Source organism: Panthera tigris, chromosome D2, assembly GCF_018350195.1.
Source record: "Panthera tigris isolate Pti1 chromosome D2, P.tigris_Pti1_mat1.1, whole genome shotgun sequence".
In the NCBI taxonomy this organism is placed as follows: Eukaryota; Metazoa; Chordata; class Mammalia; order Carnivora; family Felidae; genus Panthera; species Panthera tigris.
In genome coordinates, this window is record NC_056670.1 from 11612695 (window position 1) to 11634857 (window position 22163).

Genomic DNA, 22163 nt, shown 5'->3' on the forward strand with positions numbered 1-22163 from the left:
TCTGAGTGGTTTTCTTGTCTTTCCCCTCACTTTTCCTCTTCTCACAAAAGATAGCCAGATCACCAGTAAACGATGGGTAACAAGGATAAGCTGCAAATATATTACATCAAGGTTTTGAGGGCCTAGAATACATTCACTAACACTCTTCCAGAGCAACCCCTAAGGACAAGATTTTTAATTCCATTTACAAAATATCAGCAGTTCAAGATCACAATGTTCTAAAGGACCATTTATCCCCATCCATCATTAAACTTTTCTTACTTTAATAAACTCTTTTCAGAGGGGCGCCTGGGTGGCTTAGTCAGTTGAGCATCCAACTGTTGGTTTGGGCTCAGGTCATGACCTCAGTTTGTGGGTCTGAGCCCCATGTCAGGCTTTGCGCCGATGGCACAGAGTGTCCTCGGGATTCTCCCCCCAACCCCCCGCAACCCTCCCCAAATAAATAAACTTTAAAAAAAAATAAACTCTTTTCAAAAAAAGGCACTTCTCCTGGGGTTGCCATGACTATGCCAAAGTTTAAGAGCTAGAAGAGATTTTTGCCCCGGGACAATGTCTCCATTGTATATATTTTTCCTCAACTGGCTCACCTAGGAGCAGGTTGGAAGACAAGGTCAGTTAAAAAAGGCCACAGTAGAGGGAGATTCTAAAAACAGCAACAGAATTTTTTTTGAGAGAGAGAAAGTAAGCAAGGGGCAGAGAGAGAGAGAGAGAGAGAGAGAGAGAGAGAGAGAGAAGCAGAGGCTCATGCAAAGCAGGGCTCATGTTCACCCAAAGCAGGCAAGCCTTGTGCTTCCCTGATGCGGGACTCGAATCCATGAACCATGAGCTCATGACCTGAGCTGAAGTCAGATGCTTAACCGACTGAGCCACCGACACGCCCACGAATTTCGTTTTATACATCAAAAGCCAGAAAACAAAGGCAGTGAAACTACTTAAGCTCATAGTAAAAATGGATTTTGGTGAACAAGAATTCATTTAAACATTAGCTTCAATCATAACAGAGTAGGACTTTCTTAAAGAAATTCCCATACCCAAACCCATTTTTGCAGAACTCAGGACAAATGTAATCCTAATAAGAATATAGGTTGGATGACACTGAATTAACAAATGGGAAGTTGTTGGTTTTTCATTCCTAAGAATAAAGAACATCCATCCACCTGTGAAAATATGGAACTGGAGAATAAGACAGAGAATTCACTTACATAAACAGCCACAATGGTAAGGGACAGTGGACAGTGAACATAGTCCTGTCTACCGTAAAAGGTTTCAACAGCGTTTGTGTAACAATAGCACCCTCAACTGTTCTTAAGCCATGTCCATGGATCGTGACCTATAAAACTAGTATTTTGGCCAAGGCACAAATTTTGCCTATTGGTAAGTGGGATCCCAACCACTAGCCCAGTCTCTGCAGGTCAGAGTTTTTCAGGCATTCAGGTAAGACTCTGGAAGAGAGATACTTATAAATATAAGCAATCTGGAAACAAACAAACCTCAGGTAGATTAATGGGATGTGCCCGTACTCTACCTACCTCCCAGATATTAATATATCTATGGAAGAATAGGGAATATTCTGTGGAATAATACATGTGGAAAAAGAGAACATCACCCACACCTCTACAATTTTCCTTACATAATGCCCAGCTGTCAAAAAAAAAAAAAAAAATGCATGGCTGCCAGAAACTGAGACCAAATGAATAAAAACCAAGAGAAAAAACAAAAGACAATAAAAACAAATCTGCAAGTGATATCAACATTGGAATTATCTATTAGGAAACTGCTGTGATACATATTTTTGAAAACAGATAAAAAGAGGAAGACTATGACAAGAAAGTAAGCATGTAGGAAATGAATCAAGGCAAAATCTTATTAGTAAAAAATAAAATAACTGCAAATTTAAGAATTCAGTACATAGGTTTACCAGCTTGACTAGACAAAGCAAAAGACATTTAGGAACTGGTAGAAAGGTCAGAAGACAGTATCCAGATTGAAGTACAAAGAGGAAAAAAAGTAAAAACATAACAAGAATATAAAACAGACTTAGGGAAAAGGAGAAATATACATGTAATTGGAGTCCAAAAGAAGAGGGAAGAGAGAAAATGAGGGAGAAGCAATATTTGAAGAAATACTAGCCAAGATGGATGAAAAATATCAAGCCACAAATTTGAGATACTTCACAAATCCCAAACAGGGATAAACAGAAAGCAAATATCATCTTTGACAATAAAACCAGAGGCACCTGGGTGACTCAGTTGGCTGAGTGTCTGACTTCAGCTCAGGTCATGATCTCACAGTTGGTGAGTTGGGAGCCCCCCGTGGGGCTCTGTGCTGACAGCTCAGAGCCTGGAGTCTGCTTTGGATTCTGTGTCCCCCTCTCTCTCTCTGCCCCTCCCCTGCTCATGTTGTCTCTCTCTCTCTCAAAAATAAACAAACATTAAGAAAAGAAAAAAATAAGACTTACAGCTGACCTTTCAAACAGAAACAGAAGCTACAAGTGCTGGAAAAAAAAAAAGAGCCACCAACAACTGCCAATTCTATTCTCAGACAAGGAGAAATACAGATGCTTTCAAACAAAAACTGAGAATTTATTTTGCATAGACCTATGATTTAAAAAAAAAAAATCCTAAGGGAGTTCTTCAGATAGCAGAATAACGATCCCAGATTTAAGCATGGTCATTCAAGAAGAAAAGTAAGATACAAGGCAGCCTAACATACAAATCAATCTAAATGAGTACTCACTATTAAAAGAATAATCAAAATGTCTTGTGGAGTTTATATATATACACACATATATATATACGTGTATATATATATGTGTATATATATATGTGTATATATATATATGTATATATATATGTGTGTGTATATATGTATATATATATATATATATATATATAGAGAGAGAGAGAGAGAGAGAGAGAGAGAATTAAAATACATGACTACAATAGCACAAAAAATCAGGAGGGGGTAAATGAAGTTAAAATGTTATGGGGTCTTTACAGCACTATTTGTGTCCAGTACAATAGAAAAGTTCTCATTTACGGTAGATACTAATAAGAATGTATGCTATAATCTCTACCATAAACACTGAAAGAGCAATAAAAGAACATATAACTCACAAGCTAGTGTTAATAAATACTTGATTATAGCCAATTTCCCGATGGACACCGTTGCCGCCACCACTGGGAACCTCTGAACTTGGCCACACACAGGGAGACGATCACTGCCCCGCCACCTTACTTTCCACTCTGCCCTTCCTTCTCTGGTCCCAGTCCAGACGCTCCTCAATTGATATATATTCACCATGGATCTCTACATTTCAAAGATTGTGTTTCATCTGCTGAAAGTTAAATAGGATTTTAACATACCAAGATAATTACAAATCAATCAATCATGATTAATCTAAAAGAAGGAAAATATGGGGGCGCCTGGGTGGCTCAGTTGAGCATCCAACTCTGGCTCAGGTCATGATCTCTGGACTCGTGGTTTGACTCCCGCATTGGGCTCTGTGCTGACAGCTCGGAGCCCGGAGCCTGCTTCACATTCTGTTGGCTCCCTCTCTCTCAGCCCCTCCCCCACTTGCACTCTCACTCGCTCTCTCCCTCTCTCTCAAAAAAATAAAACACGACAAAACCTCTTACCAAACTACAGCAATCATAGTTGATGAAATTCTCTAAGTTTTCTCTGAAATTGGGGAAAAAGGATCAAAGATCTGCCATCATGTCTTACAGTTGTCATTTACTGAGGTCCTGGCCAGTACAATGGGACAAGAACAAGAAATAAAATGGGGAAGCAAAAAATAAAAGGGTCGTTAGGCACAGATGACATAATTGGGTACAGAGAAAATCCAAAAGAATCAACAGGTAGTCTATTAGAATTAATAAGTAAACTTGGCAGGGTTGCTGGATACAAGGTCAATATGTAAAGGTAACTATATTCTTAGGTTCTAGAAAATAATTTTTAAATGATACCATTTACATTAACATCAATAAGTTTCAAGAACGTAGGAATATATCTGATCTAAAAAGCCTCTCATAGTAAACTAAGTATAATCCCTGAGAGAAATTTAAGACTTAATACCGTGAAGATACCAGTTCTTTCCAAATTAGTCTATAGACTCAATGTCATCTCATTAAAAGTCCCAGCAGTTTGGGGCGCCTGGGTGGCTCAGTGGGTTAAGCGGCCGACTTCGGCTCAGGTCATGATCTCGCGGTCCTTGAGTTCGAGCCCCACGTTGGGCTCTGTGCTGACAGCTCAGAGCCTGGAGCCTGTTTCAGATTCTGTGTCTCCCTCTCTCTCTGCTCCTCCCCTGTTCATGCTCTGTCTCTGTCTCAAAAATAAATAAATGTTAAAAATAAATAAATAAAAATAAAAAAAAATTAAAAAAAAAATTCCCAGCAGTTTATTTTGTTGGAATTCACAAGCCAATTCCAAAATTTAAACTGAAATGAAAGAGGAATTAGAGCAAAGTCAGAGGACTAACACCAACACATAACAAGTCAATATAAAACTGGACCAAGTTAAAAGTCACGGGATTAGAGCAAAAAAGTGGGGGGAAAGTGGTGTTTGTAATGACTGGTGCTGGATCGAGTGGACATCCATGGCGATGTGGTGGGGAAACTGAACTCTACCTCAAGCTATAATGGAAAATCAATTCTACATGGATTATAGACTTCAAGGTCAATGTTAAAATAATAAAACTCCAGAAGAAAACACGGAAGAAAATCTCTGTGGCCTTTGGGTAGGCAAAGATTTCTTAAGCAAGGTATAACATGAACACATCATGAACGAGAAGTAACTTGAAATTCACTGAAATGAAAAACTACCGTTCAACTACCACAACAAAATGCCCATAAAAGAGGGGGAAAGCAGCCGTGCTGGAGAAGATCTCTGCAACAGACCTGACAAAAGGCCTGACACAGGCAGCATATACAACAGTCAACAAATTAATGAGAAAATGATAATTTTATTTAAAAATGGGTTAACAGTTGAATAGGTACCTCACAAGGGAATATCCAAATGGCCATTCAAGATACAAAAAGGTGTCCAGTGTTATGAGTTATCATGAAATGAAAATTAAAATCACAATGATATATGCCATAGGGATTAATTTTTATTAGAAAAACTAACATTGACTAAGTCCTGTTGGTGGGAGCATTGACTGGTGAAACCACTTTGGTTAAGTGTTCAGAGCCTGAGCCTCAAGTATCCCCAGTAAGCAATTCCACTCATTGGCGCACACCTAAGAGAAATGTACACATACCTGTATTTCAGGTGATCATTCAACATTTGAGAACACCAGCATTATTCATAATACCAGCTCTATTCATAACAGTAAAAACTAGAAATAAGCCGGTATCTATTAACCAAATGATTCAGTCAACTGTGGCATAAAACGATGACAATAATGAGCCACCATTCGATACAACAACATGGACGCATCGCACAGACATAATATTAAGCAAAGAAACCAGACACAGAAGACCACATGTTGTAACATTCCATTTTACATAAAATGCAAAAACAGGCAGAACTAATCTATTTTGCTAAAAGTTACAACAGTGGTTACCTTTGGAGAGGCGGTAACCATCGGGGGGGGGGCGGTGAGAGAGGTTTCTAATTGCACACAACATTCTACAGATCGGTCTGAGTGGTAGTTACACAGGTGTGTTCACACTGAAAAAAATTCATCAAGCTGTGCACTTAAGACTTATGGCCAATGATATTGCAACAGCAACATAATGGGACAGATGGCAGTTAACTCTTGTGGTAAACATAGCATAATGTATAAACTTGTCGAAGCTCTAAGTTGTAGACCTGAAACTAACATAATACTGTGTGTCAACTAGACTTTAAAAAATGTTAAAAACAAATAAAAAATGCACTAAACCAGCTTAACAAAACTTACGTGCTTTACTATAGGTATAATCTAATTACACTGTGAATTTGAGTTTGTTTTTTTTTTTTATTTACTTAAGAAAAATTCAACAGGAAAAAGAGTCTAGGGAAGGCCAATAAATCAGTCTTAGGAAAAGTTGCCTACAGGCAAGAACTATGTCTTATATATCTCATTATATCCATGGAGTCAAGCAGAATGCCTGGCAGATACATAACAGGTATTTAGAAACGCTAAGAATACAATAATAATAACAATAGTAATATATAAATTTACACGTACTTTCTATTTCCACTGTTACAAATACGAGGGTTTTCAGCCAGCATGTGATAATCCTTGTTAATCTCCCCTTGGACAAAATGGGAAAATGCAGACCGGATGATTCTAATACACAACTGACTTGACACAGACTTAGAAGGAAATCTTACTAGGTTGGTGTATTGGGTTCTAGCCTCAGCCCTTTGCTATTTAGGAGATTTATTAGTGACTCTATAAAAACGAATTGAAAATACAAATGAAGAAAGAAGCTCTAGGGTAACCCCCAGCACCCCACAAATTCCTGATACATAGAAGCTAGTGAATACATCCTTGCTGAAAACAGGAACACACGCACATAAATAATCATGGTCCCTCCCACCCAGTATATTCATAATATCACCATTCAGTGAAAACATCAACCTAAAAAATGGTCAATCCGATATTTATGGCATTCATAAGGAACTGAAGGAACCCAAAGCCAATCGTGTAGTTAAATAAAAATGAGTGCCCCAAAACATCAATTCAACGCCCAAATATAAACACAGCCTTAGTCTCCTATAATTTACAGTAGTTTTTCTTCTACTTCATGTGAAAAACTGTTATGTTCTCAGTAGTTCAGTTTATGGCACAGAAGAACCTTATCAAATCACATCAGCAATAATTTTCCTCTGCCCATAAAAATAGGCTGGATTTATCTAACCTTAAAAAATAGACTCCATCTATCCACAATATTGGCCCCCATCTTGGAAGTTGCACTATTAAATTATGTTGACTTCTGATGGCCTGAATAAGCAAAAGAGGGTTCCATTACTCATTTTCTCTCTTATGCAAAGATCGCAAGCCCTTCTCCTTGATTTATTCACCAGACTCCATTTTAGTCGGATTCTAGTTTGCTCCATTATTCACGGCAGAGGGCAACAGCATCACCATTGTTAACGCTGAGATTTTAAACCCCATTTCTATATCCTGAGTCATCAGGGTTATCTCTATACGTGCCCCCTCTTCCAGAACTCTGGGCTTCAAGCTGCCCATTTGCAGAGGGAAGGGACAAATGTCTCTCTGTTCCCTCCTGTGTGACTGCATGACCCCTGTATGATTTATAGGATCACTGGTGCCACTCCCTACTGACATCAGTCCTTGCTTTGGGCCGTTCCAGAACAATATTTCTTTTTGATATAACTTATGCCCTGTTTCTTGCTCTGCCGATCCTGCCAATCCAAAATTCAAGATTTTGTTCTGCAGAAAATGTCCTTGGCAGGACTAAAACTAGAAAATGCTCTACTCACAGTAGATATGGCAGTTTCTTACCACTTTAAAATAAAAATGTTGGGTGGCTACCTCCCTCCCACCTTCTAGTTTGTGCTTGAGTGTTACCATTGTCCTCATCTCCCCTTCTCTCTGGATCAGCATCCATAAGCACTGCAACCGGCTGAAATGATGACAGAGTCCCAGGGACAACAGGAAGAAGCCTCTAGATCATTTGGTCCAGCTCCTCTTTGCCCCCCATGGCATGCCCAAACCCTTTTACATTTGCACAAGAGTGGTTTCATTTTCTTTTCTTTTTTATAACTTTTTAAAAATATTTATTTGGGGGGGGGAGGGAGAGAGAGAGAGGGAGAGAGAGAGAGAGAGGGAGAGAGCGAGCATGCACACCAGCGAGCAGAGGAAGGGCAGAAAGAGACACACAGAATCTGAAGCAGGCTCAGGCTCTGAGCTGTCAGCACAGAGCCTGACGCAGGGCTTGAACTCACCAACCGTGAGATCACGACCTGAGCCGAAGTTGGACGCTTAACCGACTGAGCCACCCAGGCACCCGGAGTGGTTCCATTTCCTAAGAAAGGAGTGAGAACCGGGTATGCGTGGCTTGCTACGTCTGAGTCTGGGCTCGTTCTAAAATTTAATCCTGGCACACGGAAAGGTAGAGTCTTTGAACTTGTTTGTGTAGCAAATGCTGGCACCCCAGGCACATCCCAGCAAGACCAAAAAGACAGAGGACATGTCTGAATTCTTCACCTAGTACATTACTGATTGAAGAGGTTCTTAAAAAGTTGCAAAGTGTATAACTTTGCTTGATATGTGGCATATCATATTTATTACATATACATATTTATCACACATACATTACATACCTATGTCCATTAAACAAGGTCAGATGTATCTAATTTAATAGCGGCAAAAGGTGACATACTTTTATCTTAATTCTGTATCGATGCATGGGGGCGAGCCTGTGCTTTGGCTAGTGGGGCAGATCCTACAATAATCGTCATCTCAAAAGCAGCTTCCTTTTAAGAAAGTGTTGCAGGCAGTGATTGAGGGCAATAAAGAGATTAAGATACATTCTTTGTTGTTAAGCACAGACATCTGCTGACAGCTTTTACTTTTATATCCCTGGTGTTCAAGTATGAGACAAATTGGGATGTGCACGCTTAAATGCTATATGCATTTACTACTTAGATTTACAACAAAACACAGAGTTTTGCAAGCTACAAATTATATCTGCCGTAGAGTGCCAATTACATACAAATGTAATTTTTATGGAAATTAAAATATCTCAAAAGTGTAAATTGCTTAATTTTCTGAAAAATTACTGAAGTTTGTTGAGCTGGCTAAGCTATTTATCATACTAGGAGAGCCAAGGGCAGTTGCGAGCAGCAGAATCCTTTTGTTTCCTAAGGTATTTCAACACGTTCCCCTGATCCGAACTGTCAGAGAATTGTTTTAATATGCTCCTAGGCTGTCCATTCGCTAAAAAATTATTTGTAAATACCTATACAAGCCCTGTAATCTTTTTGAGTCCATAGCTAAAGGGGAAAAAAAGGAAAGAAAAACACACCAGCACTGGGGACTTCCACACACCCCAATGAGATAGGCCTGCTTCAAGCCCAGGTGGCTCATTCCATCACCGATGACGCCATGCAACATCCAAACGAAACACGCCCAGTTTAGAGTCAACAAAGCTCTGACTTTAACCGCGTACCAAAAGGTCCCCGGCTGAAAATGCAATTGTGCAAAGCTAACCTAAAACCAAATGAAAAGAGCGTGTGCTCTCGAATTAGGTAAAGCAGTGATGAAGGATTTGCAATAAGGGGATGATGCATCAGTGTCCCCGTGTGCCCGGTTACGGCAGCAGGGGGAGGGCGGCAGCAGGGGGAGGGCGGCAGCAGGGGGAGGACGGCTGCTCTCCTGCCCAGCACCTACAGTCTTGCTCCAGCAACTATCCCTCATCCTCCTTAACTTAGATTATGGTCTCGCCCATGAGAAAAAAGTAATCAATAACTTCTTCCAAGCTCGCGTCCTCCCCACCCCCCCAGGCTCCCACCCCCCCCCCCTTCCTCCTCATCACCAACGTACGGGATGAAAATGTCCGTCCGCACCGTCTTCCTCAGCTCCGGCCACCCTCACCTCTCTCCTGCACCCGGCATCTGCTTTCACCTTCCTCGGAGAGACCGCATCAAGCCTTGGCTACCAGGCGCCCTTCGTGCTCCTGATGGGACACCACCATCCGCCCGCCTTTGCTGTCAGGCCAACGGCGTCGAAATCTGCTCCCTCCGGCGCATCCTCTTCAAACGCTAAATGCACATTTCCAGCATTGCCCGCGTATTCGCTTCCTGGGGCCGCCGCGGCAAAGAGCCACAACTGGGTGGTTCAGTATCTGTCGTCTCGCGGGCCAGATGCCCGAGATCAGAGAGTCAGCAGGGTTGGGTCCTTCTGAGGGCCTCGGGCATCCCTTGGCTTGAGGGAACACGGCTCCAGTCCTGTCCGCACACGGCACTCTCCCTGTGTATCTTCACGTCATCTTCCTTCTGTATGTGTCTGAGCCCACACTTCCCTTCTATAAGGACACCAATCACCTTGGATTAGGGCCGACCCGAACGACCTTATTTTAACTGACCGTGTCTCCAAATAAGATCGCACTCTGAGTCACCGGTTAGGACTCCGGTGCATCACTTCGGGGAGGACGCAAGGTAGTCCACGATGTACCTCTAAATCAGTATGTCCGCACTTAACCCCACAGCCCTCCCCTGAAACCTTCACTTGGGCCACGTGTCGCTGAGTCTCCTAAGCTCCTCCTTTTCTTCCTCTCCTCCTTCCACAGCATCTCTTAAACCTCTCCCCTCCTTTGCATTCCCACAGCCAGCACACAAATTCGGGCCGAATTATCTTACGCCAACTCCACGGCGACCGTCCCCTAACAGGCTTCCGACCTGCAGTCTCCATCTGATCTGTCCATACACCAATTCATCTTATAAATTGCTGGCGTATTAATCTTCCTAACAGAGGCTCTGACCCAGTTCCCTCCCCAGAGAGGGGGAAAAAAAAAAGAAAGAAAAAGAAAACAGAAGAATAACTTCAGAGGCACTTCTGACCTTCCCGATTCAGGATAAATCCCTGCCCCTGCTGGGGTCAAGGCTCTCCAGCCTTCTGGGATTACCACAGCCCACACTCTCACACAGTCTCTTCGCCGGCCATGGCCCCATGTGTCTCCCGGCTATACAGTCCAGGGTCCTGCAAGAAAAGAGACGGCCCCTCCAGAAGGTTCCACTGCAAGGTGTTTAATGAAAGGAGCAAGGAGTCGCTAGGGAGGGTGACAGGGTCCAACAGAGCGGGGCCAGCAATGGTGGGGAGCTGTTACCAGCCCTGGGCCGGAGGCAGCAAGGGAGGAGCGTGTTCCCAGTGCCCGGGGAGAACAGGAGCCTCCCGGACACGGAGCAGGGCAGACAGGAGTAAACACGCATCGGGGATGGGGAAGACAGAGAAAACCCACACCCTGCCTCCACTCGCGTTCCCATTCACCTGGGATCCTGTCTGCCCACCCTCCTCACCCAAGTCATCAAAATCTACCCATCTTTATTTTTTTTTAATATGAAATTTATTGTCAGATTGGTTTCCATACAACACCCAGTGCTCATCCCAACAGGTGCCCTCCTCAATGCCCACACCCACTTTCCCCTCCCTCCCACCCCCCACCAACCCTCAGTTTGTTCTCAGTTAAGAGTCTCTTATGTTTTAGCTCCCTCCCTCTCTACCCATCTTTAAAAGGCACTGGTGACATCAAAGATTTCTTTTAAAGAGGTAAAAACACGACTCTTAAGCAAACATAAAATGAACGCACGTCTGAGGTTTTCCTGAATTCCTAAGCAATAAAGGACCAGTATGACAAGAGAGCAGGTTCAAAGGAGAATCCGAAGGACGTGTGCATATCAAAGTCCTCCAGAAAAATGAACCTGAACTTGCTAGCGATGTGCAAAACTGCCGAGTGCCCACGTTCCACCAGACACTTTGCATTTTCCGTGATCGACAACCAAACACTCAGGAATCACTGCTCTGTGTTTCCCACAACTTAAGGAATTGTAAAACAGCTCAAAAGACCAAGGAGAAGCAGAGATGACCCAAATAGGAGAGTGAGGCGGACAGGACACCCACAGTTCTTTTTTCATCGACCACATCCACAGTCCTGCCCAACTCTTCCCGACTGTTGGAAGGAAAGAAAGAAGGCAAGGACAGGAGGAGGAGGGAGAGAGGGAAGGACAGAAACGGGGTCTAGTGCCACAAAGACCTTGGGCTCACCACCCACATCATGTCCTCACTCGCTGCCCTTGAGCAAGTCACTGCCCTACATCTATCTTCTGATCTGCATGAAAGCAGTCAACTGCCCTGCGGACGTAATGGATTGCTGGGGGAATTGAATGAATGAATGGTGGCTATCCTGTCTGAGCCAAAACTCTTGAGGAACTTTCATCTGCCTCCACGAGAAAATCCTTAAGCTGGACCTGACGTTCCTTTTGAGTCTGAAAACACTGTGACCATAAACGCCTCCTCCAGGAAGCCCTAGGCAACCATAATTATCAGACACACATCCTTCCCTCCTCAACATCCTGGCTCGTAGCAGTTATCTCCTTCTTGCATCTGATCCACGGTAGGACATCTGCTGTTTCTTTATTCCCCATCCCACGCACCAGAGATACAATAAACTCCTTGAAGCAGAACAGGCCCAGAGAGATTTGAGTCCCAGCACCTAGCATGGTGCTCGGCACATAGTAGGTGGTCAACAAATATTTCAAAATGAACCAGAAGAAAATACAGGTCACAGCCACCACGAGCTATCACTTCACACCTGTCAGAATGGCTATTATCAAAAGGATCAAAGATAGCAAGCGTTCACCAGGATGCAGGGAAAAGGGAGCCCTCGTGCCCTATTAACAGGGATATAAGTTTGGGCGGCCACTACAGAGAACACTATGGAGGGTCCTCAAGGAATTAAAAACACAACTATCACAGGATCCGCTTCTAGGTATTTAACTGAATGAAAGGAAAACACTAATTTCAAAAGAGACCTGCACCCTCCACGTCCACGACAGTATGACCACAACAGCCAAGACATGGGAGCCACGTAAGTGTCCACAGAAGGATGAGCGGAGAAAGAAAACGCGGTATACATTTACACACCATGGACTGTTACTCGGGCATAAAAAAGAACGAAATCTTGCCCCTTGTGACGGCATAGATGGCCCTCGAGGGCATGACAGCAAGTGAGATAAGCCAGACAAAAACAAATACTGTCTCATCTCACTTGTATGTAGACTCTGAAAACAAAAACAGAAACACAACGAAAACTCACAGATACACAGAACAGATGGGTGGTCGCCAGAGCTGGGGGATGGGGGGGGGGGGCAAAATGGGTGAAGGGGGTCAAAAGGTGCAAACTTCCAGTCACAAAATAATTAAGCCTTGGAAATGTGAGGTACAGCATGGTGACTACAGATAATAACACCGTATTGCATATTTGAAAGCTGCTAAGAAAGTAGATCTTAAAATTTCTCATCTGGAGAAACAAATATGTTGTGACTATGCGTGGGGATGACGTTAACTAGACTTACCGTGCTGATCATTTCACAATGTATACAAATATCGAATCATCGTGTTGTACACCTGAACTAATATAATGCTATGTGTCAATTATATCTCAAATAAGTAACTACATACATACGTACATATCAAAGCAGTCTTGCAGGGGAGGCGGGGTGGGAGAGACAAGACAGTAAACAGGAGAAGGAAGAGGTAAAACCCCAATTCTCTCTTCTCCTTTGCAGTTTCTGTATCCTCATGTGTGTGCAAAGGACTTAAGTTGGGCCAATTTTGCAGGCTTTCCTGAAGGATGCTGTTCTCCGTAGCCGCAGTCGTGGGACCTTTATACTCCATAATGATACCCCGTCTTCAGGAGACAGTGGCCCCCTTTACTGTCACAGAGAGGACAGCAGAAGAATTGGATGCTTCCGGCTTCCTTGACAGCCATCAATCAGAAAGCATTCAGCTCAGCTTTTCATTTCGTCTGTGACTCGGGAAGAAACGTTCTCCTGATGTTTCATTGAACCTACAAGCCAGAACTTGTAAGCTGAGCAAAACTCCCAACCGTGAGCCTTGTCCGTGAAGACAAATCATGACAGAGGTGTCCCGGACCAGAAGGGATGGAAGGGATATGCTAAGAGAGAATAAGGAAAAAAATAAAATGCCATCGGGGATTAAATCCAGTAAAGACGTGCGAGCATGCGTGTGTGTGTGTCTGCGAACTTTTTCAGGTGCCTCAATCACCCTTCCATCACGCTCTTCTCTGAAAGAAAAGAAAATATGTTCTGCCCTACAGGCTCATAACTGTACATGTCCCTGAAGGGCAGTTCTTTAAAATATTCTCTCCTTTCAAAAAGGCGCTTCGATATGTATTTTCATCCCTCATCCGGGTCAGTGGCTGCGCACAGCCGCCTAGCGGAGGTCTCACCGGGGCACTCGGTGGCCCTGGCTCTTCTCTTGGTCCCTTACTCTGGAGACAACTCTGCCTGGTTAACGAGCCCGGAGGCAACGACCCGCAGGTCCTCTGGACACTCCTAGTGAGTGGAAAACTTCAAATTTCTGTTTAACTGCAAAATAACATCACTACAGAACTTTCATTCGGCCACAGGAACCAGGAAATATACCTCCTATCTGGGCTTTGAGGCCAACTGTAATGTTTTAGGAAACTCCAGAACTATCCTCACTTGTTCACTAACCCAAGTAAGAACAGGAAGCCCGAGAAGTCCTCACTAAGCCAGGAGAGAAGATTAAAAAAGAGGTTGATTAGGAGTTTAGTCACTGACCCTGTGATCTACCAGGATGGGAATTTTCAAGGACCTCAAAAGTCACTGAAAGTATGTACTTCCGGCACAAGGGTAAGGTGTTTTTTATTATTAATATTTATTTTGAGAGAGAGAGAGAGAGAAAGAGAGAACAAGCAGGGGAGGGGCAGAGGGAGAAGGAGAGAGAGAATCCCAAGCAGGCTGGACACTGTCATCACAGAGCCCGACGCAGGGCTCGATCTCACAAACCACGAGATCACGACCTGAGCCAAAATCAAGAGTTGGAAGCTTAACCGACTGAGCCACCCAAGTGCCCCAAAAGGGTAAGGTTTTTTTGTTATACTCATCCTTCTAAATGATTTGAGTTTGGCTGACCCCAGGAACTCCTAACACGGCAACCTCAGAGGGCCCCTCAGAGCCAAGTGCCCACTTGACCTTTCCCAGAAGAATTTTCATAGGACACCTCCACCCTCAAAGTCACACAACCATTCATGTTCCAATATTCTTCCCGTGATTCACAGAGATGAAAATAAGTGGACGCAACTGCCCCACCAGAAGCGCCTGTGACGCCCTGAGAGTCACCTCACCATCTAGAAGCATCTCGTTTGAAACGCAAATTCTGACAGGGACCCAGTGTCTCTCACTCAGACTCACTCAGGCCTCCATTTAGTCTCGTTCTCTCCTTAGGTCAGTTGTCTCGGTAACTTCCCTCTCTGGAATGCTCCTCACATGTCTACCACCAAATGCCCTCCCCTGATGGCCCAGGAGCCCCCGCAGCCCTCCCACAGCCCACCATCACCTCGTCTGTCTCACCCACGCACCTCCCCTAACCTCCTACTCTTCTGCCCGTAGGAGGGATCTTACTAACACTCTCCCATCCCCACGATGTTTGTCTACTTCTCTCATCACAGATAACTTCTTTCTGCATTCGAACACATTCATGTGATCTTCACAACTATTAGGAGGAGGAGAGAGGGAGGAACTCTTCTCTTGTCCTGGTCCTCCATTTCCATGATTCCTTGTAGGTAACACTGCACTAAGCATCATGGGAAACGAATGCCCCCAACAGTCACAAACCCCCCCAAAGAGCCTCAGGGGAGCAATATTAGGGCCACACATGAGTGATAAAATGTGTGGAACGGGGACACTGGAGAGATGGTTCAAGAAAGGTAAAATCACAATTGGCTAGAGTGACCCAAGGGCTCCAAGAAGATGGGGAACTTAAGTAGGGTGTCAAAAATCAGATTATAGAAGGTCATGAACCAGGCAGAGCAACTAGACCACATGTGACAGGAATGTGGAACTGGGGAGTGGCATCACGGACACAGGGTTTTAGGAGGATTCAAATGGCAGGAGAATTCAAGGAGGGTTGCTATTGGCTGGTGGGGTAGAGGGACAATGAAGGGTCACAACAAGTACTGGGGTGTGAAAGAAATCTAAATCTGAGCCAGATGCCAAGGAAAACACCCCAGGAGATGATGACAAGTAAGATACAGGAAGAGAAAAGAACTCAACAGATGCATGGAGTGCCTACATGAGCCAGGCAGTGGAATAGGCTTTGCACATAAATTCTCTCACATGATCTTCAAAAATCCCCCTGAGATGCCTAATATTATCTTTATGCCATAAGGGAAATTAAAAAAAAAAAATTCCCCAAGTACATAAGCTAGGTAACTGTTGGAGAAAGACCTCAGAGCAGGTCTATGAAGGTTAGGACCACACTGGTGTTTCTAAGAGCTCAAAATGGCAGTGCCACTGGCCAACACAGAGCCACTGGAGGAAGAGCCACTTAGGGGGCTGAATACACATGAGCTCAGGATGGGAGAGCTGGCAGCGCGGGGCAGAGCACGGTCAGTTCTGAGGTGGGTTGCTCCCACAGGAAGGAGTGACTTTGACAAAGTTCCTATAATTGCTCTGGCTCTCAGAGTTGGATGAGGTCATCGTGAAGTCTTTTCAAACTCTATTATTCCAAAGATCCAGCCTGATCAGAAATATATATCAAAATGACTCCGAATGTGCCAGGTCTCCAAAAGTGCACAGAGGAACTTCGGGAGGGAGGGTGAGTCTAGCAGAGCGTGTGGAGACTACAGGAACAGGGGTGGAGGGGCGCATCTCGATTGGGCATGGAGGGGGCTACCGGAAACGTCCAGCTCGGCGGTTTTCGGGGCAAAAGCAGCTAGGTAGCAATTACAAGGAGAGGCAGAGACCGGCTGTGGGTGGAGCCCACATTTGGAAGAGCTGAGCGGCTAAATGGAGAAACTTTAGGGCGGGAGAAATCCGAGTGCGTCAAGGTGGACCAGAAGAACGGCGGAGAGGGAGGCAGGGAAAGGAGGAGTACGTGCGGACTCCCGCCCGGCACCAGGGGGCAGGGGCCAAGGTCTAGGACGGGCGAGAAACGGCAGCTTCAGAGAAAAGGAAAACGGCGTCCTTGTCAGTGGCTGGAAGGCCGGGGGCGGATGTGGACAGGGAACCCCGGGAAGGGGAAAGAGAAGGATACGACCGGGCAGGTGGGTCCTGTAGGGAGGACGGCTCCCTGACCGTTCCGCAGAGATTTTCACGCACCTGGCTTGACTCTACGCCACTGCTACGGACCGAATGTTTGCAACCCCCTGAATTTCCTACGGGGAAATGCCAACTCCAAATGGGACGGCATCAGGAAGGGGGGCCTTTAGGAGGTCATTAGGGCAGGAGGCTAGGACCCTCAGGAATGGAGTGAGTGTCCTGATAAGAAGACGCACAGGGCAGAAGATTTTTCTCTCTCAGCCCTGTGAGGACACGGCAAGACGGCCAGCTGCAAACCAGGAAGAGGTCACACATGGCAGCTGCCTGACCTGGATCTTGGACTCCCCAACCTCCAGAACCGTGGCCATTAGTATCTGCTTAAGCCCCCCTCCCCCACTGTATGGTCTCATTATAACAGCATGAACCAAGACAGCCCCTAATTTGGAGTAGGACACTGGGCCAAAGCATCTCAGCTCTCTGAGCTTTAGTCCTTATTTAAATGACCGTGAGGGGTGGGGGGAGGGGAGGGGGGTAGACGAGATGTCGTTTTCTAAAGGTCTCCTCCTACCCTAATATCCTAGAATTTTTACATGTGTTTTCTTCCCTTCTGATTTCACGCCAGCCTCTAAGTCGCTTCTTTGCAATTATAATTGCAAACCACATCTCTCTCCGTATTCTGGATGCTTCCTTCACACTGAATATCACGCCCTGCATGCGGAAGGTGCTCAACAAATGTTTTTCTGAATTAATAAAAGTCCCGTAATGTCACAGTTTCAGGAGCCAAATGTGTGCCTTCCTCCTGTCTCCAAGGACAGTCCCAGAAGTTGTAATCTTTTCTCGGCTAATTCAGCCTTGATTAAAAAAAACACTTACCTAAAGCCCAAGCACAAATAAGACTGAATGTCAAATAAATTAGTGCCCTAATTGTTTCAGATCCTGCCCTTCCTGTGAATGTGTACACACAAATTTAAAAAAAAAAAAAAAAAAAAAGTCCGATTATGTAAGCCTGGGTGCACTTTCTATCAGTCCCTTGACAAAACACCACAGTGCACATCTATCGTCATGCCTTCGTTATCAAGTGAACAAAAGGTGCAAATTCCCACGGCCCACTCAGAGTCTTTTCCTTTGTACTCCATGACATTCCTACAGCTGACAAAAGCCACTGGGTACCCTGTCTGCTGGAGCGCTGAAACCTACTTGAACTGCTGATATGCAGCCTTTCTCTCCTGGAAAGGACATTAGCCTAAAATCTGAATTTCAGTCTCAGTTCCGCACTGTTGAGTCACTGACTTTGTACAATTAACCTTCCTGTACCTCCACAAAGGAGGCTAAACATTCCGGCTCAAACTTCACACTGCTGGGTGCTGGACCTGATACTTTAGGATTCTTACTATTAATTGCCGAGTACTTTCTAAAATTCTTATTATTATCATCTGCAAGATGTACACGTCCTGCAAAGAAATCTACAGTTAAATTGCTCATTCTGCAAAGGAAGGCCGGAGGAAAGCCAAAACATCCCCCTAGGAATGATGTCTGCAGCTTGGATTAAGTTTTCAATCTCGATCTACGCATAAACACAAAAAAGAGTAACTCAACTTTCCGACACAAATGAAGGAAAAGCAAAGTACTTGGGAAAATTAACCCCTGACCAAGGTCATCTTCCATCATGGCTTTCTTGAAGTCAAGAAATTCCCTCTATAAAATTTTATGATTGCTAGGAAAATAAGAGGAGTGTTACTAAAAAGATCCATGGTTTTAGTACCAAATTACAGTTCACTGAGAATTTTAAAATAAAATAAACCACCCATTCCAAATCACAGGCATGTTTGGATAGGACACTGAACAAATCCATCACGGGCTGAAGGCTTATTTTACGATAGGATTAGGTCCTTAGCACATCCAGGGTTTACACGTCCACATTCTCACTTTCTCTCCAAGATAAACACATCAGAGTGGGCAAGCTTCCAGCTGGTGGGGGAGTCATTGAATCAAAGATGATCGTTCATCCACATAACCACTTGCAAGAAATGTCAGCAAACTCACAGGTGCATAATGATAAAGCCTGGCACAGGCTAACCAGTGACAAAACTCCCCTTCACAAATGACGAGTTAATTCACAGCAGTGGACATAACTCATGGACACAGTTCATTAAAGATTTCACCTTTGCTTCCCTTAACAGTGATCACCGATGTCTTCTAGAAGAAGAAGAAGAAATCAAGTTTTCTGTGGACAGAAGGATCCCAAGGATGTGTCAATGAGCCATAGTGCTTAAATAAGAATCCAAGATAATACTTAAGGTGCTCTAATCAGATATATGAAATGATCAATCAACTACACAATTAAAGTCTCCTAATGACTGATATTCATTTTTTTTTAAACACAATAGCTTCAACTGTGATCTATAACTATTTCATCTAATATACAGATTATTAACCCTCTCTGGGCCATTTCCTTTAAAACAGAAGGAGAAGGAGAAATAACTCATAATGAGAAGATTGCACACAACAGAGAAATGCCCTGGGGAAAAAAAAAAAGAGAGAGAGAGAGAGAGATGAATTTACTGTAAGAACTACATTCTCTCCGTTAATAACTCCATTACCATCTCTGAATCATTAACACAGTCTCAGGTTAAGAGAATAAAATGGAAAGGAGCAAGGGCAGAAAGCAGTGGAGTTGGTGGTAAAGGACTGGAGAATTGCCACGTAAAATTGTAAAATTTAGAGGCACCGGCATGTTTTCCTTTTAAACGTTAAGCGACACCAAAAATATTCCCCTGCTCCACTGTGCCACCTCCTTCAAGGTCATTTATCATCAGCACAACCTACGGATGTTTTATTAAAAGAAAAATCCCAGCCTAGGACTGCCAGATCTCTACACAGGACCCACTTATCAAAGGTGTCGCACCAGCTGAAAGGCAGCTGTTGAGTGGCACGGAGTTAACATTACTTTATATGTGCAGAACCCCATCAGCACGCACATTACCCCGGTCTCTATTAAGTATTCTGATAACACCACGTCCACCAGCGTGGCTTAACATTTAAGCCTGCAGGAAGCCCTTGAATGTGTGAAGCCTTCCAAATTTTTCTAGCTGATTTTAACCCTATGGGGTTTGGGGAAAAAAAAAAAAAAAAACAATTTAAAAATTACACAGGAAATAATGCTTTGTCCACTTGAACAAAAGCTGTTGTGGTTTGGAGAAACATATTTATTTCCATGCGTCTTTTATTAATTTTTTTAAAACCTTATGGACAGTTTTTCACTTAAAAAAAAAAAAAACTGTGTTATGAGTAGGCTTAAAACATTCCCCACGAGCAAGGTTTTCGCCTACAGGCTCTTCAGAGTCCAGTCGTGGGCCAGTTGTACTTCAAACAGCATATATAATGGTGCATAACGTGTAGCCGTTAGTTCAGATCATTCCCCATTTGAGGCCGACCCTGGATCTTATCCTTTACAAAGGCTTTCCACCCCCACCGTAAATATTAAGGAAAAAATAAATGCCTTCAAAAATTAGAAGACCAAAAGAAAAAAAAAAAAATGGCCACTTACAACGTTCCTGAACAAACTGACCATTTTCACTTGTTCTGCTCCTGTATACATCATCTACACTATTTTCACACCTAAAAGTTACTGTCTGGCTGATATTTCAAAATTTAAATCTATGATTTTCGTGACTGTGCAGGTAATTGGGAAGTGATCTCTTTTGCACCGTTGAGGAAAAGAAGCAGAAGCTGCAGTCCTCGGGCGGGGGTGGGGGGAATCCTGGAAGGAAAAATCTTTCGGAGGGGAGGAAACAAGTGCCGGGAAAGGAACGACGGAAAGAAAGGATGCTGCAAATGCTAACTAGGTTATTCCTACCGCGAAGTTACGGCATTTTCTTTTGCCAAGAGGCTCTCCAGTCCCAGCTCTGAGGTGAGCAATGCCTCAGCCTGGGAAGTATCTGCAGCGTTCGAACAAATCAGCGAGGGGAAGGAGCAGCGCCAGGAGGTACTTAAGGAGAAAAAAAATTCTATCAGTGTGGAGCCAACCTTTTCCCTGCTGCCACCCAGTGTGGAAATTCCGGGCAGTCACCCTGCCCTTACACACGCACACGCGCTCACACTTTGCTGCACTAGGCATTCAATAAGCCAGCATTGAGAGAACGACACGTTCACGATGTCCCCGCCACCCCCGCGTGCGCGCGCGCGCACACACACACACACACACACACACACTCGCTTCCCATCCCTTCCACGTTCTGCAAACGGTCGCAGCACCGTGACCCGCGTGCCAGGGAACCTCGGTGACCACCGGGGCGATTCCTCCTCCCCTCCGCAGCACCCTGACTTGGGGGAGATTCGGGGCGGGGGGGGCCGCGTCCCGCACCTCCTCCGGGACCAGCCGACCGCGGCGCGCTCTACGCCAAGTAGGCGAGTCCCGGGGCTGCGCGACAGCGCGCGGGTCCAGCCCGCCAGCCGGGGAAACCGCGCCGCGGCGGAATTCCCGGCGACAGCCCTCGTCCCGGGGCCCCACCGGCCCCCGGCCCGCACCACCACCACCCCCAGCGGCGATCCGGAAGGCGCAAGCCCCGCCACGGGTCAGGCCGGACGGGCCCTCCTCCGGGACTCCGGCGGCTGCGAGGCGCCGGTCCTCGGCGCCCCGGGACCGGAGGCTGCGCGCCTCCCGCCCGCTCTCAGCGCTCCCGCCGCGCTCCGGCCCCGGCTTCCCCCACGCGCGCACGGACACGCACCCTTCCCTCCCGTCACCCCCACACGGCTCCCCCGGGGCCCCGGGGGCACCCCGCCCCGCCCGCGCGCCCCCGCCGCTCTGCCCGGCCCCGGCCCCCCGGGGGAAACGCGGGCTGCGTGCCGCTTACAGTTCGCAGGAACTGGATCTCGTCCTCGCCCTCGCCCCCATCGGCCATGGCTCCGCGCCTTCTCGCCGGGGCTGGCTCCCGAGCCCCGCGGAGCCCGGCGGCGGCCCCTCGCGCTGCCTCCCGCCGCCGCCGCTGCTGCTGCCGCCGCCGCCGCCGCCGCTGCCGCTGCGCCGCCCGGAGCCGGGGGCGGAGGGGGCCGCGGCGGCCGGGTGCGAGCGCCGGGCGGTCCCCGCCTGCAGAGCGGAGGAGGAGGCGCGGGCGGGGGCGGCCGAGGCGGGAGCCTCCCTGCGCCGCACTGTGCGGGAGGAGGGCGACCCCGCAGCCCAGCCGCGCCGGCCCCGCGCTCCCTGCCCGCGGCGGCCGACTGCTCGGCCCCGGCTCCTCCGAGCGAGTGCGCCGAGCCCGCGGAGCCCCGGCTGGTGCCGCGGTGGGGGCGGGGAGTGGGGGCGGCGGGCGGGGAGGAGCTCGCCGGCTCCCCTCTGCTGCAGGTAATCCGCAGCCCGCCGCTCGGGCCCGCCAAACCCGAGGCCCAGCGCCGCTTACTGGCTG

General features: G+C 46.0%; 1 protein-coding gene across 1 annotated transcript in view; it reads right to left on the minus strand.

Annotated features, from left to right (window-relative positions):
* The window catches only part of RYR2 (ryanodine receptor 2), a 753483-nt gene extending 731821 nt beyond the window's left edge, over positions 1–21662 (minus strand). Inside the window, exon 1 of the mRNA XM_042960054.1 lies at positions 21615–21662. Within this exon, the coding sequence (XP_042815988.1) occupies positions 21615–21662 (48 nt within the window). The remainder of the gene's footprint in view (positions 1–21614) is intronic.
* Between the last annotated feature and the right edge of the window lie 501 nt (positions 21663–22163).